The 16,932-nt window shown below is 38.3% G+C and overlaps 1 protein-coding gene across 1 annotated transcript in view; it reads right to left on the bottom strand.

Moving 5' to 3' along the window:
* Positions 1-414: 414 nt before the first annotated feature.
* The window catches only part of TRPA1 (transient receptor potential cation channel subfamily A member 1), a 53,023-nt gene continuing 36,505 nt past the window's right edge, over positions 415-16,932 (bottom strand). Inside the window, exons 18-27 of the mRNA XM_027623985.2 lie at positions 15,767-15,837; positions 14,860-15,022; positions 13,995-14,084; positions 12,115-12,284; positions 10,532-10,661; positions 9,947-10,129; positions 6,966-7,034; positions 3,107-3,217; positions 1,405-1,502; positions 415-726 (exon numbers count right to left, since the gene is read on the bottom strand). Of these exons, the coding sequence (XP_027479786.1) occupies positions 516-726; positions 1,405-1,502; positions 3,107-3,217; positions 6,966-7,034; positions 9,947-10,129; positions 10,532-10,661; positions 12,115-12,284; positions 13,995-14,084; positions 14,860-15,022; positions 15,767-15,837 (1,296 nt within the window). The 3' untranslated portion in view covers positions 415-515. The remainder of the gene's footprint in view (positions 727-1,404; positions 1,503-3,106; positions 3,218-6,965; positions 7,035-9,946; positions 10,130-10,531; positions 10,662-12,114; positions 12,285-13,994; positions 14,085-14,859; positions 15,023-15,766; positions 15,838-16,932) is intronic.

Here is a 16,932-nt window from a genome sequence, read left to right on the forward strand (position 1 = left end):
GTGACGTCACGTGTGTTAGCAGCAAGAAGGGTGTGGCGATTATAGTTGGAACAGAGTACACAGTGTTCCACCCACAGGTTCTTCCAACACACACAAAAACATACCAAATGGTATAACCTAATATAATACTTTATTGTCTGTCTAATACATTACATATTATATAATTATCAAGCAGGAATCCAGTATTGACATTTGTATTCTAGCTTAATAGTTACATTTACTAGTCCTTGTCATTAAAATGTGTGTTTAACAAATTAGTTTTCTACTCATTCAAATAATGAGAAGGGCAACTTGAATTTATTATCAAGTATATTCTCTATACATACTAACTGGCATAAAATATGAATAGAGAGAAAGGCATACTTTACTTTTACGAAGAATACAGGAACCATCCTTTCACGTATAGTGAAATCAGAATATTTCTGCTTTTTCCTCACTTTTGTCAAACTGGAAATTGGACCCGGCAGGGTCATGCAAACTGCCCCTCCCCACCCCACAGGAAGACCCACTGCAGGCTAATGTGAAGGGCTGTGTGTGTTTGTCTTTACTGCTTTCAACACAGATTTCCACTTGCTATTCCTTTGTTCTAACCATTCTTTTTTAAACCTGTCTTGAAAAAAACTATGATTATCTTCATCCTCTGTCTCAGAGATGATTTCCATCTTCTGAATGATGAGTTTAATAAGCTCATGCTGTTTTTCCAGAAGAGAAGTGAGATCCTTCAGCCTAAAAGGATATACATGTCTCATGAATTTATTGTCAATGATCTTTTCAGTCCTTGAGTGCAGAGAGGCCTAGATTATGAGAAGGGTGTCAGGTCATAGCTTCATGGTAGTCGTAACCCTTCTAAGCAATACACATTTTTTAAGTTTAAGTGTTCTTCTTAAGGTTGTACTGTTCTTGGCCAGTTTATTTTTGTTCCTATTTTAAAGATTAAAATGTTGTTGCACAGAAAGATTAAGTGGCTTGCCCAAGGTCATAGAGTTAGTAAGCAGTTGAATAGGGCTTTAAACTCAGGTAAATTAACTCCAAAGCCCTCATGCTTAACCACTGGACACAGTATAGCTTCTCTAGGAATCCTCAGAATCTTTCAAAGCTTTGATGTATGAATTCAGATGGCTCATGGAAATGCAGTTTAAGACACTGACTGGCAGAACTGATTGGTGAATTGCAACAAATAAGTTGTTGGTTCTAAAAAATTTCTCATTCTCAATATACTATGACATCAGTCAACTAAAGCATGACTTAATATGAGATGAACACAAATATACAATATAACCTTACACCATACATCATTATTTAAAAGTTTTAAGTTTCTCAAATACAGATATAATAACCTTACACTATATATCATTATTTAAAAGTTTAAGTTTCTCCAATACAGATATAAAGAAAAACACATACCGATATTTCTGCTTCAATATTTCTATTTCTAGAGATGTGTCAACATTTGGAATTTCCTGTCTTGTTTCTTTGATGTAAAAAATAAAATGAAATATACACTGTGGGATAAAAGATGGATAGTTACTCAGATTGAACTCAATTCAGGAACTATTTCTTGAATGTGTGCCATGATTCGGCTACTGAACCAGGTATGCTAGCACCACAAATAGCTAAGACCTAGCTATGGCCCTCAAGGAGCTCACAGTTTGTTGACAGAAACAGACATATAAAGAGCTATAAAATGAATCATGCATATTATAATGAAGTACAAGATGTATGGATAATATAGAAGGAGAAAATTGGAGTGGAAGATTGTTTATGAAAAGGCCTAACTGAATTATATTTTCTCATGAAAAATGCTCATCATAACGTAAGTGGTGGAATTCCATACAGGATTAGTTGTTCTCTAAAACTGCACCATTATGCAACACAACTGAGTTTCCCATGAGGACATTTCTGAAATGCTATTTTAATATATATTTTTAAAATTTAGTGTCTTTTAAACCATTGGTAGACTGGAATGGGTCAAGGGCAGATATGAAATGACCGGGAATGAGGCAATTCTAGGAGTCCAGGCAAGAGAAGATGGCAGCACACACAGGCCATTCAGGAAGCCTAATCAACCAAACATGGGAGTTACTGGTTGTGAGAGGTCAGGAGTGGGGAAAAGGAAACATCAAGGATGACATCTTGCACAAGCAAATGGTGTTGACATTAACTGAAATAAGAAACTTTGGAGAGAGAAGAGGTTTTTTTCATTCTTTCCCTGCAGGGGGAGTGAAACATGGGAGGAGTGAAAATTGTGAGTTTCTTTTGCACGAGTTTGTTTTGAATATGCCGAATTTGAGGTACCTTGAGACATACCAGTAAAGATGTCAGGTAGAGAGCTGGACATAGGAGCCTGGAACTCAAAGAGAGCTTTAGACTAGAGAATTAATTGCTGAGCCTTCTGTATTTTAGGAGTAGTCGCAACCATGGATATGAATGAAATTAAACAGGGAAGCAGTGTAGTTAGAATAAAGCCTAGGCTGATACTCAGATTGACTTTATCATTTCATGACCACACAATGAAAAATTAATGTGCAAAGAACTCAGAATATTCATAGAGAGATGAGGAAGCCCAGGCATGATCAGGATTAGCATCCAGTACTTCTCTTAATATGGTCCCTTTTCCATTATAATGCAGGGGCTTGCTTAGTCTTCGACACTTAGTATATTTTCTATAATGTACATTCCCCATGTACGTGCGTGCGTGCGTATATGTACCTGAACGTATGTATATATGTGCTCTATATTTGCATGTAGACACACTTTTTTCACATATATGTAAGGGCATGTGACTAGGAAAAAAAAAAGGTACACTGTAAGAAAAGATACAGGGTACGGCTGATCCACCCAACCACCCACCCCGCTCTCATAGGGATGTGGTACACATTTAACACAAATGTTGTGAATGAGCCAGTAGGACAAATGCCTCCCTCACACTGCCCATCACGTTCTCACTGTGGGTTAACCGTGCACTTATTTTTTTAAATCACAATTACTTCTTTTCCACAGGTACAGTGACTCAAAGTCTGTAAAAGGGTACCCTTAAGGATAACACAATGAATGAATGTCAAATGGTATCACGTGTTTTATGCCGGTATTTTTCACATGTACTTACTAATAACCCTGTACATCTGGGTCTGTTGGGATACACAATGATGGATTTCTGATCTACTTTGCGTAGGAACCAGAGGGGCAGCTTCTTCTCTAAGCTGGTATGAAGTTCCACCTAAAGTACAGTTTGGATTTATTGAGAGGACGCATTAATAAGCATCTGAAATGTTTACATCACACAAAAGCAACCATTAGTATAGCAAACTGAAAACTGACTCCTGTGTCCTGCTTTATGCAGAAGCGGCTGGGCTGGCCAGGTTTGCTGTCTCTCAGCTCATCCACTGACAAGACAGGGGCAGCAGTCTGCAGCTGGGGCAAACTGTTTAAAGAAGGAATTCAGTGTAAGTGAGCAGATGTTCACTGTTCAGGGACCATGGCTGACAGTGGGCATATCAGACGACAACAACTCAGCCCATACTCTGGGGCATTGTACGACAAGATGCACACAGCCGGACTGTGCAGCGGGCATGATGCACACCTGTGACAGGGGAGGAAGCCATGCTTAGATGGAGGACTGCGACAGGAACCAGTGAAAGGACAACTGGCACATCAAAGAGTAGTACTTCATCGACTTTTCACGCTGTGCTGTCGGGTGCAAAATGGTTTATCCATGACATATCTTGAATCTAATTTCTATTTTCAGAGATACAATCTTTTGTCTCATTTAACGGATTTACCTTGAGTTGATATTTAGCTCTTTCTGTTTGCCAAATTTTCTCTTTCACACTTTTTTTTATAGTCCTTTGTGTCTGTTGTTTAGATAGGTTTATTGTAATCACCATGTAGGTGAGTTTGCAAAGACCACAGGCATTTTCATACATGGGCATTTCAGTGGTTCACACCCACAAATGGTGAGATAATAAGAACCTCCCTGACCACCTGTTTAAAACATCGGCCCTTCTCCCACACAACACGCTCTGTATCTTGCTTCCCTATTTTTATAACACTTACCACCACTTAACGTGCTATGTACTAGTTGAGTTTCAAGAACAGCTATGTTTTCTTGTATTTTATTTACAACACCAATTAGATATTTTCTTTGGGTTTCTATAATAATTTCCAAGGTTCCTTTTTCCCTTGGGTCTTAAGAGCAATATTCCTTTCCTCTTGAAATACACATTTTTTTCAGAGGTCACGTGTTATCATTCACTTACTTGATTGAAAAAGATTCAAGTCTAGTGCCTGCCAACAGACAAAGCATATGGTGTGTCTTAACCCTGCCCATTTTCTACATAGGACCTGCCAGATTTCCTTGCTCCAGTATGGTCCTGGGGAGTGAAGGCAAGCAGAGCTTCAAGTCCAACCTTGGTGAGTCTGGTGGGACCCACTGGGCATGGCTGCTCTGGGCTAAGGGCTCATCTGCACCTCCACCTGCTGGGTTTCCCATGTTGAAGGTAAGAGAGCTCCGTGGCTCTCTTTTTATGATGCGTGGATGTCTGTCCATGTTCGTTGTCTACAGCTGCCAGCCTGAACCGGAAGTGGGGATACTCATGTTGAAAACTAAAGAGTTCCAAGCTCCTCAAAATACTCACGACTCCTGTCTTTGAGTAACTGTTACAGCTCCCAGAAACCCTGCCCCAGGGACCTCTCTGTCCCCACTTGGGTCTGAAAGAAGACTAAATGTCCCTCTGTGAAAGGGCTGCTGCCGTCCCCTTATGCTCTGGTTCTGATGTGGCCTCAGACTCAGGTTGTAGGTCTGACAGAGTTGTACATGGATGTAGAGATTTGCTTAAAAAACAACTTAGGGGAAATAAGAGAATGGCTTCCTGGTGTTCTAGTCCGTGCTCTTCGTGATCCAAAACAAGGCACAGATAACACAGGAGCACTTGCTTTGCCTGTTTCCTTTACAGACCCTTGTGCTGTCGTGTTTCAGGGAAGAGAGCAAATCTAACATAGGATCGTGCTTTTCATGTCAACTGTACCAACACTGTAGTTTAGTGGGCTTCCCCCAGACGTCTTATGTAGGGCTGTTGCTTATATCGTTCTTTACTTTCCTTGATCTTTTCAAGGGTTGTTATGAAGCACTGATGACATGCCTGCGAAGAGGTTTATACATTGCTTTTCCTCTCCTCACCCACCTCCCTCGAGTCCCGCACTCCATCTCTGTTACAGTAGTAACTGGTCAGTTAGCTCTTCCTTCCTCTAATCTTTCTCCACTAAGTCGAGATAACAACAGATCATCTTATACACCACATTCATTTTGTTTTCATTCTTTGGAAGAGCTGATAGTAACGTCCCACTCACTAACAAAATAACTTGAAGCACTTCCACCATTTACTGCCCTTTCTTTCAAAGGTAAGGTTTTCGGGGGTGCCCGGCTGGCTCAGTCAGGAGATTGAGACTCTAGATCTCAGGGTTGTGAGTTTGAACCCCGGGTTGGCTGCAGAGATTACTCAAAACTAAAATCTTTAAAAAAAAAAAAAAAAAGCTAAGGTTTTCTTGTGCTATTTTTTAATAAAGCCCTCAATCATCCTGATACCCCCTAAGGATCCATCCTTCCAGGCCAGGTGGCCCTTCACCCCTCCTTAGCCACTTCTCATTCTGCCTCCAGCCCTTTGCTCCTGCTGGGTCCTGCCCTTCCGGACTGGCTTCGCTGCTCCTCTAAATCCTATCTTTCAGTGTCTGGCTCACATGCCAACTCTTCATGTAGCATTTCCTTAACTGTGTTTGCATTCATTTTCTGTACCTAACATTTTAACCATTTAATTTACATATATTTGTTCTTTCAACGTGCCAAGCCCTCTGTATAATGTACAGCTTAGTAGTCACAGAAAAGAGTTTAAGGATAGTTCTAGGTTGATTTTGATATTTTATACTCTGAATGTTTAGTTGATGTGCTAATTAGATTAATTTTATTTATTAAAGTCAGTAAGTAACTGGGTGAGTTTATGCTGGGGTTCTGCGTTCTCTCATGCTAAGGTGTATTGTGCTCCACACAATATCATGTACTGGAGTATTTTTCAGAAATAAACATATGCTAATGGATAGCTGAATGAGTAAAAGAGAAGAAATCAGCGTGATAAAGAAAAGTGAAGAGGATAAAGCTAAATCTTACCATGAATTTGTCTTTCTCTTGAACTGGCCTAAGTTTCTGAATGTGTATGTTCAACTGGTCATCAGATATTTTTGAAGCATCAAGTATTCCCATTCAAATATGAAATTTAAAGACAATGCAGATAAGAGCATAGAAATAGTTTTGCATTGTATAATAGGAGACCACCTCACAAGATTCAACAGCCAAGGACCTATACAGAAGCCTCTGAGTTGAGCAAACTTTACATCGAATTATCTAGAAAAATGTAAGGGATGTAACAAAGGGACAAAATCTCATGGATGCAGTGAACACTTCAATATAACACATGATATGGGAAGCCTGCAAGGCTATGGCCAGAATATCAGGAGCTCCTTGGAACAGCGGGGCTGTCACAAGACAGAATACCTCACACCTGTCATATTCTTATTTAGCAGCTAGCTACCTGGTTGGCCACATGCTGACATTAAAAGAGGCCCAGATAATTTCTCCGTTTCTCTGCCGATATTGTTCTGAAAATTTTTTCCTCATTTCTGATTCTTTGACTACAGCAGGTATACCAGAGAACATGCATGACAGATGAAGGAAGCTAAGAATAATTATCATTGCTAAATGCTCCAAATGATCAACCAACAGAAAATAAGGATAAATTACTTACACGACAGGCAATATAGTACCTGCTTATGTGCTGAGAAGCACATAAGACGTGGTGCTTCTCAGCCCTAACAAAATATCTGTTTTAAATAACTGTTCAAAGAAATCAGCTATTCTCATACATGAATACTTAAGATGGTGCTAATTTCAAGAAGTTTTAAATAAATACAGTACTTACCTGCATAGCAATCCTCTTCAACAATGCATGCTTCTGGACCTCTGCAATGTCACCAACTGCCAAACCAATCTGAAGTACAACACAGCACCAAGTTATTACCAGTTTAATGGCTCACCTCAAAATGCACTAAGATCTCTTTGGCTGCAGTAAGGGAGTGAGCATGTAAATTGCCTAGCAGTGGCCTCAACACACGTGGCTAACACATCGTGCAGCAAACTGCAAAGTCTATATAACTTTGTCACAATGGTAGCCACACTGGTGGATTCATTAATTTTAAGTGCTATCCTAAAAAATTAGCACACACCAATTAATCAAATTCATTTTAATTAAAATAAAAATTAGTTATTTTTGCATATGACAGAGGTGACAGAATATCAAATGCCACTGGGGTAGCCATGCAACATGGTTGCAAACTCCAGGAGTTTGGCATCTAAGGTAAACGAGAGTGACTTGACAACATGGAAAAGTTAAATAGCAAACTGAAGCGATGCAGAAATGTCTACCTTACATAGGTTTGGCAGGAAGAGGTACACTGCAAGGGTGGGTGCGGCTTTGGTAACAAACAAAACAAACAGTAACTCCATCTAGAACTCCATGGCTTCATAGAATTAGGTGAGGGGAACCCGTGAGCTCAGTTCTACTTAATCCAAATTAATTTCACTTACATTAGCTGATGCCTATTTTGTTAGAGAATCAGTACCTGCCTATGCTGAACCAGCCTTGTGGATGCTGGTGCTCTCAAAAACTCAAAGTCAAGTAAACTGCATGAGACAAGGGCTCAGTCTGTCCAAGTCACCACTGTATGCCCAGTGCTTAGAACCATACAGGGCATATAGTAGGTACACACAAAATAGCTACTGAGTGAATGAGCACTGAAAGAGTATATTCCAGGGTGTACAGACTAGCACTGAGAACCATGTATAGTCAACAAGTAGGCTTTACTTGACAGGATAATGTTTTTTATTTTAAATTTGGAAGCCTTTCAGTGGGCATTCTCTCAGTTTTTATATCAGCCTCCATCAAAAGCAGCTGTCTCATACTGGCTGTCTTGCACATTTAAGATATTTGCCTAGGATCTGAAGATATCTGATCTTGAGTCACAGAGTAAATTACTAATATTTAATCATAACATTTATTTAATGCTTATCATGTACCAAGCACTGTTTCAAGTGCTTTGTATTAGCTCATTTCATCCTCACAACCTAGAAAGTAGGCTTTATTTTCTTTTTCTGATTTGTGTCCTCAAAATTATGAAAACACAAGGAAGGGACATCTGATTCAGACTCGGGTGATGGCAGGGAGGTGTTGGTTAAAGTCTACCCAAGAGAGATGATGCTTGAGCTGAGTGTTGAAAGCTTAGAAAGAGTTAGCCCAAAGTGGGAGGGTCTTCCAGGAAAAGGAACAGCTTGTGTGGAGCCCAGGAGGCACAAAGAAAAATCTGGCACGCTCAATGAACATTCCTGGTGCATGTCTGAGTAAATCCTGCCAACAGTGGGGAGCTGGGTGAGATCTGGGTAAGATCCAGATCATGAAGACCTTGCATGCCATGCTGATGGATTTAGACTGAATTGAAGAGTCCTGGCGGGGGGGGGCGGGAAAGGGATGCAAAAGCCACTGACATGTTCAGCTTTCCCCTACAACATCACTGTGGTGACAATTTGCAGGAAGGATTAGAGAAATGAGAAAAGATAGCCTCTTTGGGCTACTGCAGCAATATGGATGAAGAACCAAGAGAGTATAAGCCAACTGGAAGTAGGCATAAGAGGCAAATATTTATTGGAAGAAGTGAGGAAAGGGCAGAGCTGAATCTAGAGTATCTTCCAATGATCTGAGTTAGATGACCAGGAAGGTGCTACTGAGAGGCAGAGTTTGAAGGGAAGAAAACATTGACAGTCTTGGCTCTGTTGGGTTTGATTTTCTTCTGGGACGTGCAGGTAGAGATGGCACCAATGTATACTACTGCTAGGCCAAATCCTCTTCTAGATAATTATCTTCCAAAACATAAGGGATTCTAAGGGAAGAATGTGGGCTTTATGTCATTCTTTATTATTCTTAGTGTTATCCTTTATTTTTCTAGGTCATCAAAATAAAACTCGGGAGTTGCATCAAGTAACTGAATGAACTTATCAGGTAAGTGAATCAAAACATTAAGTAGTCAATCTTTTCTTTTCTTTTCTTTTCAGAAACACCGTATAGCACAATTCCTGGTGCACAGTCAGACTCAGTAGAAGTGTACTGAATATGTGCATGTTTATATCAACGAATAAGGGGGAAAAATTCATTGTAATGTCAGCTCGGGCATTCCATGGACCTGGGACATACTTCTGCCTGCAGTGGCTAAGATGCTCGTGGCTGGAGCGGGTTCTCTGTGAAGGGCATGTTCATGTCCGCTGGGGATGTTAGCCTGTAACTGGTTTAGAGATGGCACCTGAATGCCACAGATGTCCTCGTGCCTGAGAGGCTCTTCCCCACTTGAATCTCTGGTCAATGAGAAATTTAAAGGCAGAGATGAGGTTCTAATCCTTCATTCCACCAAGATCTCTGCCCAACCTCTGACCCCCTATCCCAACTCCAGAGCAGCAAACACCATTCATCTTTATTTCCTTATTCTTTAGCTTTGTAGTTCCTCATAGCATTTATCATCCCCATGACGTTATATTACATATGTCTTTATTTACTACTTAACTTCATGACTAGCTTATAATGTAAGGACTGGGTATTGGTCTATTCACCACTGTTTCCCAGCACCTGGATCAGTGTCTAGATTCTTCGTAAGTATCTACCAAGTGAATGCATCCTGGCATCCCCTAGGCCTCATGCTGTGCCTGGCACACCCCAAGCACTAAATGAATGTTGAATGAATGGATTTTATAATAGTCCCTTTTGACTTTCATGAAGGGAGATGAAGGAAGCTAAGAATAATTATCATTGCTAAATGCTCCAAATGATCAACAAACAGAAAATAAGGATAAATTACTTACAAGTAAATTCATGAGTACAATTGGGACAAACATGGTAAAAGCAATAATCTGTACAAAGGACAGAACTGGATATGCCAATTCGTTTCTCAGGAACGGTTCTAGGAAGGCATCGCGATAATTAATATCTCCTAGCATCATGCTGAAGGTCTGGATTATAGAAAGCAATGGAGAGCTGAACGCATCCTGAGAAAAGATGGTAAGGTAAAAGTGAAATGCAAAATACATATAATGAAAAAATATTTCCTGAAGAGTAAAATGATAAAAATCATATTTAGAATACTTTTTTAAGTCACAGGACTATAGCTACTGAAAGTGATAGGAACTACTAATAAACTGGCAATAAAGTCATCAAAAAGATCTTTTCTGCATCTATAACAAATCATCATGCATTATATAAACATTTTGACAATGAAAGAAAGCCATTGAGTTAGAAGATATTTTTTCCTTCAATAAAAATAATTTGAAGGCAATTTTATCAGATAAAAAGCTGTTACTATTAATTTTCTAGGCCATTCAGATTTAAGCATAAATATGTATTCCTAATATTCACATCAACAAAATCAACTACTCATGTAGCTGCCTCACCTGCAAACTCAGGAGGACATAAAAGCTGAGGCCAAAAGCCAGAAGAAGGAAGACAAACACGACTGTAGACCTCAACAAGGTTTTCATAATTACCTCTAACATAACGATGAAAATTCCACAATTTTCAAATCTAGGAAAATTTAACAATTAAAATATGTATTTACTTTTCTGGTCAAAGTGTTAATATTCATCATGCATTAGGTACTATGTTTCATAGATGAGTGAGGCCAGTTACTTTCAAAAAGGAGACATGGGAAATCATGAATAGTTGTCTTATTTTCAAACTGTTTGTCAAACGGTTTTCTTTTTCCTTCTTGTTAGTGTTTATCTTTGTTTTACTACTTGACCACTAGGTATCACTTCAAACAAAGTAGGAGAGAAAAATCTTCCCAGGATCATAGAAACTGCTACCAAAGCTTGATAAAGGGATCCTAGAGATGAGTTATGTGATACATCCTGGGGAGACTCTAAATGAGCTGCTATACCTGAAGGGCACACCCATATGATTTACATGGCCTCCTGAGGTTTCCTTTTTCTCTCCCAGAAACCAAAATTGTGAAATGGTTAGGTAGATAATGGGTCATCTAGCCACCAATTTGGACATTTCCTTTGGCAAAGACAACTTGTTAAAGGGGGAATCATGAGACTTTAAAGCTGAAAGAGACTTCAGAGGTCTCAGAAACTAGGTTCCCAAAAGATGTCCAGGAACTTGCTAAGGTCACTGATAATGGCAAAGCCAACAGAGTGGCAGTACCTGGACTTGCCTTGAAGCCTCTTGACTTCCAGACCACAGTTCTTCCCACCATACCATGTCCTTTCCAAGGGGCTGGGCTCAACCCACAACATTGTGCTTGTAAACAGTGATGCACATGATATGGTAGGAAAAGCATGGTCTCTGGAGTTAGAAAGATGTGGGTAAAATGTCCGCTTGCTAGCTGAGATCCTGGGAAAGTTACTTAACTCAGCCCTTCAGGGAGGTAAGGGAGCTTAGTCCTTTTTCACCCTCTAGAATTGGGTTTTTTGAACTTATTTTTTCTCTTATATCACTATTATTTCCCATACCTATCTCTTCATTTTGTTTTAATCTAAAGTAAATGCTTAGCAAATAATACCAAGTAAAGCCAAGAATAGCCAATACTTTTATTCCCATTTAAACCCCACATTTAACCTAGATTTGTCTAGACCAGTGATTCTTGACTGCAGATGATTTTGCCACTCAGACGATATCTGACAATATCTGGATACATTTTTTGTTGTCACATGGTGGGGGTGTTGCTACTGGTTATCTAGTGGGTAGAGGCCAGGGATGCTGCTACACGTTCTTCAATGCACAGGGCAGCCCTCCACATCAAAAAAATACCTAGCCACAAATTTCAGTAATGCCAAGGTTAAGAATTCTTGGTCTACACTCTGAGCTCCAGACCTCTCTCACCTTTTCCTTAATAGTATATAAAATGTATCTTCGCAGTCTAAAACAATTGGAAAAGGAATAAGCCAATTATAAATTTATGGTACTTAAAATAGTTCTTCTTTTGATGTTAAAAACACCTAAGGGATATAGAAATCATTCAAGCTGGCTTTACCTCTGAAGATATAATAAGAAGTTCATCCAGTAGAAGTATATAGCAATCGCTCCACATTGCCACTGCACAGAAGCTGGTATACCAATGAATAAGGGTGACACAAAAATGATGCTTGTTGTATAGATAATCCATTCAACTGCATTGGCATGATCCAAAATATAGTTCCTTTTCTGGGGTTGAAAAGAATTCAGAATTACCACATGTAGAGACCAAGACCTGGCATCTTACACACACACACACACACACACACACACACACACACACACACACACACACACACACACACACACACACACACACACACACACACACACACACACACACACACACACACACACACACACACACACACACACACACACACACACACACACACACACACACACACACACACACACACACACACACACACACACACACACACACACACACACGTTGACCAGCAGCAACATTTTTGTGGCACTGCAGTTGGGAGAGGTTTAGGACCAAGAAGCCAGCTTCTGCCATCCTCGACTGAACTCAGAGCCCTGGATATGGACCAGTATTGGAGGTGGCCCAGCCTTTTCTGTTGACCTGGCACACTTTGGGAATCTGATACCTAAGGAAATTCTATAACTTCCTGGGCTTTTTCTGTAGAGTCCATCCCTTCTTAAGGAAATTCCTGGGGAGCTGCCAGTTGGTTTAATTAATTCCTTTATGTCTGTGTAAGGACATACATGTGAATTTCTCAGGATACAAATAAACTAAAGCTGCTTCTAAGGAGGTTTGAGACCTGTGCTAAGACTTAATGACCGCAAAAATCTGATGTCATTTCCTACTCTTAAAGATTTCATGTTTTGGACATCAAATTTCCTATAGAGGTGATGATTTTAGTATCAATAAAAAAAAATGTGGAGACAACTCTGTTAGAGAAATCATATAACTTTATAGTTTAGGTTATAATCTGTGAAAAATAAACATTATGACAAGATTAATATGCCCTAAATCATTTGGGCTACAATGGAACAATATAGTCTAATTCTCAGAATTGTGACAATTTACTGCAACTACATACACACACACACACATAAGTACTTGAAATGTATATCAAGCAAATATGAAGCATTGTAATTATCATTAACATTCTTTAATGCACATATCAATGTGCTTATATAACAAAGTAAATTTTCACACAAAATGAGGTATTGTATAAAAGATATATCTTATAGAAAGATGCACAAAAAAACCCAAAAAATCAATAAAAGACTTTTAACCTCCACACTGAGAAATAAAAGACTGATACCAATTATTAGCCAGAATAAGGACCTGTAGATAATTCACATAATTCTTGAGTCTGATCTGAACTTGGTTCACCCATTAAAAAAATAAGGTATGAAGTAAAAATTATGCTATAAAGAGTTCTCAAATTTTTTTATAACTTGAAATTTTATCCAATAAAGAAAAGCATTCTAATTAAGAAAGCATTTCAAAGAAAAACCCATTTGAAATGGAGTCATCGACCAAGTAAGTTCTTTATAAACTGTTACTAAAAGTATCAAATTCAAAATCTATTATGTTAGCAAAATATCTAAGTGATATCAGAAAAAATACAGAAAAGTCATTCATAAGTTCATTTGTAGCCAAGCAGACCCATATGGACTAGGACAATGGGAACATACTTACTTCAGATTTATCAAATAGGCACCATTCAATGCAGGAGTCTTATCTAAAATCACGTGATTTCTACAGTTTGAAAAGTTTATGCTTGGTATTTCCAATCTATACATTTGTCAAGTTATGTGATTTTATTCTGATATATATTGCTTCAATAATAGTTCAGCAATTTATGTTCTGCATATTAAAATATTTGCAACTTTAGAGATACAAAATGTATTGTGTACCTGTTGGAAAATTTGGACCACTTCTTTGCAATATCCAAATATACTTGATAAAAAAACTAAAATCATGCAAACTTTTATAAAATATGAATTCTGAAACAGAAAAATACAAAACAAACCATTATGAAGGATATCAAATAAAACAACACTTAAGCGTCTTCATAATTTCCACTATTAAATATTTCATTTTTCTTCTGTTTCATTCCTACATACTGTTCATATTTGCTTTAAACAGAAAATTACTGTGATATCAATATAAAGACAACTCATACCCATTTCATAATGTCCTTTTTAAGGGAGGTTCAAAAATTACCAAACGGATTCTAAAAGGATATGAAATCTGTAGACCTATGTAAAAAAAATTTTTACTATGGTAAAATACACATAAACATAAAATTTACCATTTTCAAAGTTTTACATTTTACATGTATATTTACATTTCAAAATGTGTAATTCTGTGACATGAAGGAAACCACCACCTCCATCCATCATCATCTAGCTCAGTAACTTTTCATCATCCCCAAACACAAACCCTGTATCCACTAAGAAACACTTCCTCTCCCCAAAATCCCTGACAGCCTCAAATCTGCTTTCTTGTAGACCTAAAGTTTTAAACTCCAGCATTAAACTAGTATCTCATACATGTCAATTCTCTTTAATTTACAAACTCATTTACTGACCTATTTACTTATAGTACCTCTCATTCCACAAAGGATTTTAGGAGAAATTGTTCATATGTGAATTCTACAGTCTATTTATAATAAAGTCCTGATATTTCAGATTATGGGGTTAGCATTTCTAAGGAAAAAACCACACTTTGGATAATTTTATTTTAAAAAGTTGAAATATAAAGACCAATCCAAAATACCTTGGTGTCTAAGATTTCTGAATGATCACTAGTTTCATTGATGATTCCAGTTGAGTTGAAAGCCATACCTGGCTTTATACTGATAACAAGAAAGGTCATAGGCAGGAGACCAATACAGTAAGATCCTAAATTCATAACATGGGCTCTAAACCCATAAGCCAACCTACAAAAATAAATCACAATTTCAACAAAAAAATGCATAAGATAAAAAATGGAAAAAGTAGTTATAATCTCTCTCAGAAGTCTATTTGGTAAATTCATTGAACTTTAGAACCAAGATCTTCAAATTCACCTTTTTTCATTTTCGGGAAAGGAATCTCAACTTCCCAGAAAATCATGACTTACTTAAAATCTCTCACCAAGTAATGGAAGAACAGAGACTTTAGCTCCTATTTTCTGACTTCCACATTGATTGGTCTTCTCAGGTACCCCTCTCACTTCACTGTCCACTAAAATGCAAGGCCCAGGAGTGCTTCTTCATGTCTTATATAAAGATTTCCACCCCCCAAATATTTCATTTAATGTCAAAGATAACAGCATTTTAATACCAAAATTTGCCTTCAACACATTTCTTTTTTGAAGTGTAAAACATTAAAATAATAAAATCCAAACATAATTAGAAGGCTTTAAACAAACTTAATGGGGGCATTAAAAAGAAATACTACTGGGCGCCTGGGTGGCTCAGATGGTTAAGCGTCTGCCTTCGGCTCAGGTCATGATCCCAGGGTCCTGGGATCGAGTCCCGCATCGGGCTCCCTGCTCCTTGGGAGCCTGCTTCTCCCTCTGCTTCTCTCTCTCTCTCTCTCCCTCTCTCTCTCCTCCTCTGTCTCTCATGAATAAATAAATAAAATCTTTAAAAAAAAATAAAAATAAATAAAAATAAAAAGAAATACTACTTAATACCCACCATTTCATAAGTAAGTATTCTTTACAAACAGGATGGTTGAGAAGTTCTATGCGGTTATGTTGTACCATTACCTGAGAAATAAGGAAAGATCAATAAAAATCAATTAAACTAGTAAGTATAAACTAAGCTTTTTGCTTGCTGGTTTTATAAATTTATTTTAATATTGTAAAAGTAACACTTCCTTATGAAAGTTTGAAAAATAAAAAATTATAGCAAGAATGTATATTTTCAAAAACAAGCTAGAGAGAATTTTATACAGATGCAGTTATTTGATTCAGTTTGTCTCTTTCAATTTCTCACTAGTTGACATAGAATAAGCATTTTAATCTTATACAAAATTACAACTGGAAAGGATATTAAAGATAAATAAGGAAGCTCTACACCCTTGTTCTTTCCTTGAAGAAACTCAGGCTTATCTCTCTAGAGGAATTTTGAATAGTACACATAGTCATTAAATTAGCTTGTAGATTATTAGGTTTTCGTGAATTATTAGGAACTCTATCTATTTCAAAATTCTTTTCTTAGTGGGGGGAAGGAGGGAGAGGGAGAGAAAGAATCTTAAATGGGCTCCACACACAGTATGGAGCCTGACTTGGGGCTCCATCTCACAACCCTGAGATCATGACCTGAGCCAAAATCAAGATGCTTAACCGGCTGAGCCACCCAGGTGTCCCCAAATTAATTTTTTATTATTCAAGAAATACATATAGGGGGGCGCCTGGGTGGCTCAGTCGTTAAGCGTCTGCCTTCAGCTCAGGTCATGATCCCAGGGTCCTGGGATCAAGCCCTGCATTGGGCTCCCTGCTCAGCCAGAAGCCAGCTTCTCCCTCTCCCACTCCCCCTGCTTGTATCCCCTCTCTTGCTCTCTCTCTGTCAAACAAATAAATAAAATATTTTTAAAAAATATAGGAAGTGATGTCAGCAAGATGGAACAGAAAGTCCCAGACCCTCCTATACCCATGGAGAGAAGAGACATCAACTTAATAGCAATACCTGGAAACTGCCTTTGTGAGAAATACAGAAACAAGTTAAAAGGTTCCTGCACCCCAAGCGAGCCTGTAGCCAGGAAGAACCACATCAAAGACAGCAGGAAAATCCATGGCATTTACTTGCCATAGTCCCTCTCCCAGCACAGAGCAGTGAGATCAAGAGAAAATTCCCAACTC

Source organism: Zalophus californianus, chromosome 4 (genome assembly GCF_009762305.2).
Source record: "Zalophus californianus isolate mZalCal1 chromosome 4, mZalCal1.pri.v2, whole genome shotgun sequence".
In the NCBI taxonomy this organism is placed as follows: domain Eukaryota; kingdom Metazoa; phylum Chordata; class Mammalia; order Carnivora; family Otariidae; genus Zalophus; species Zalophus californianus.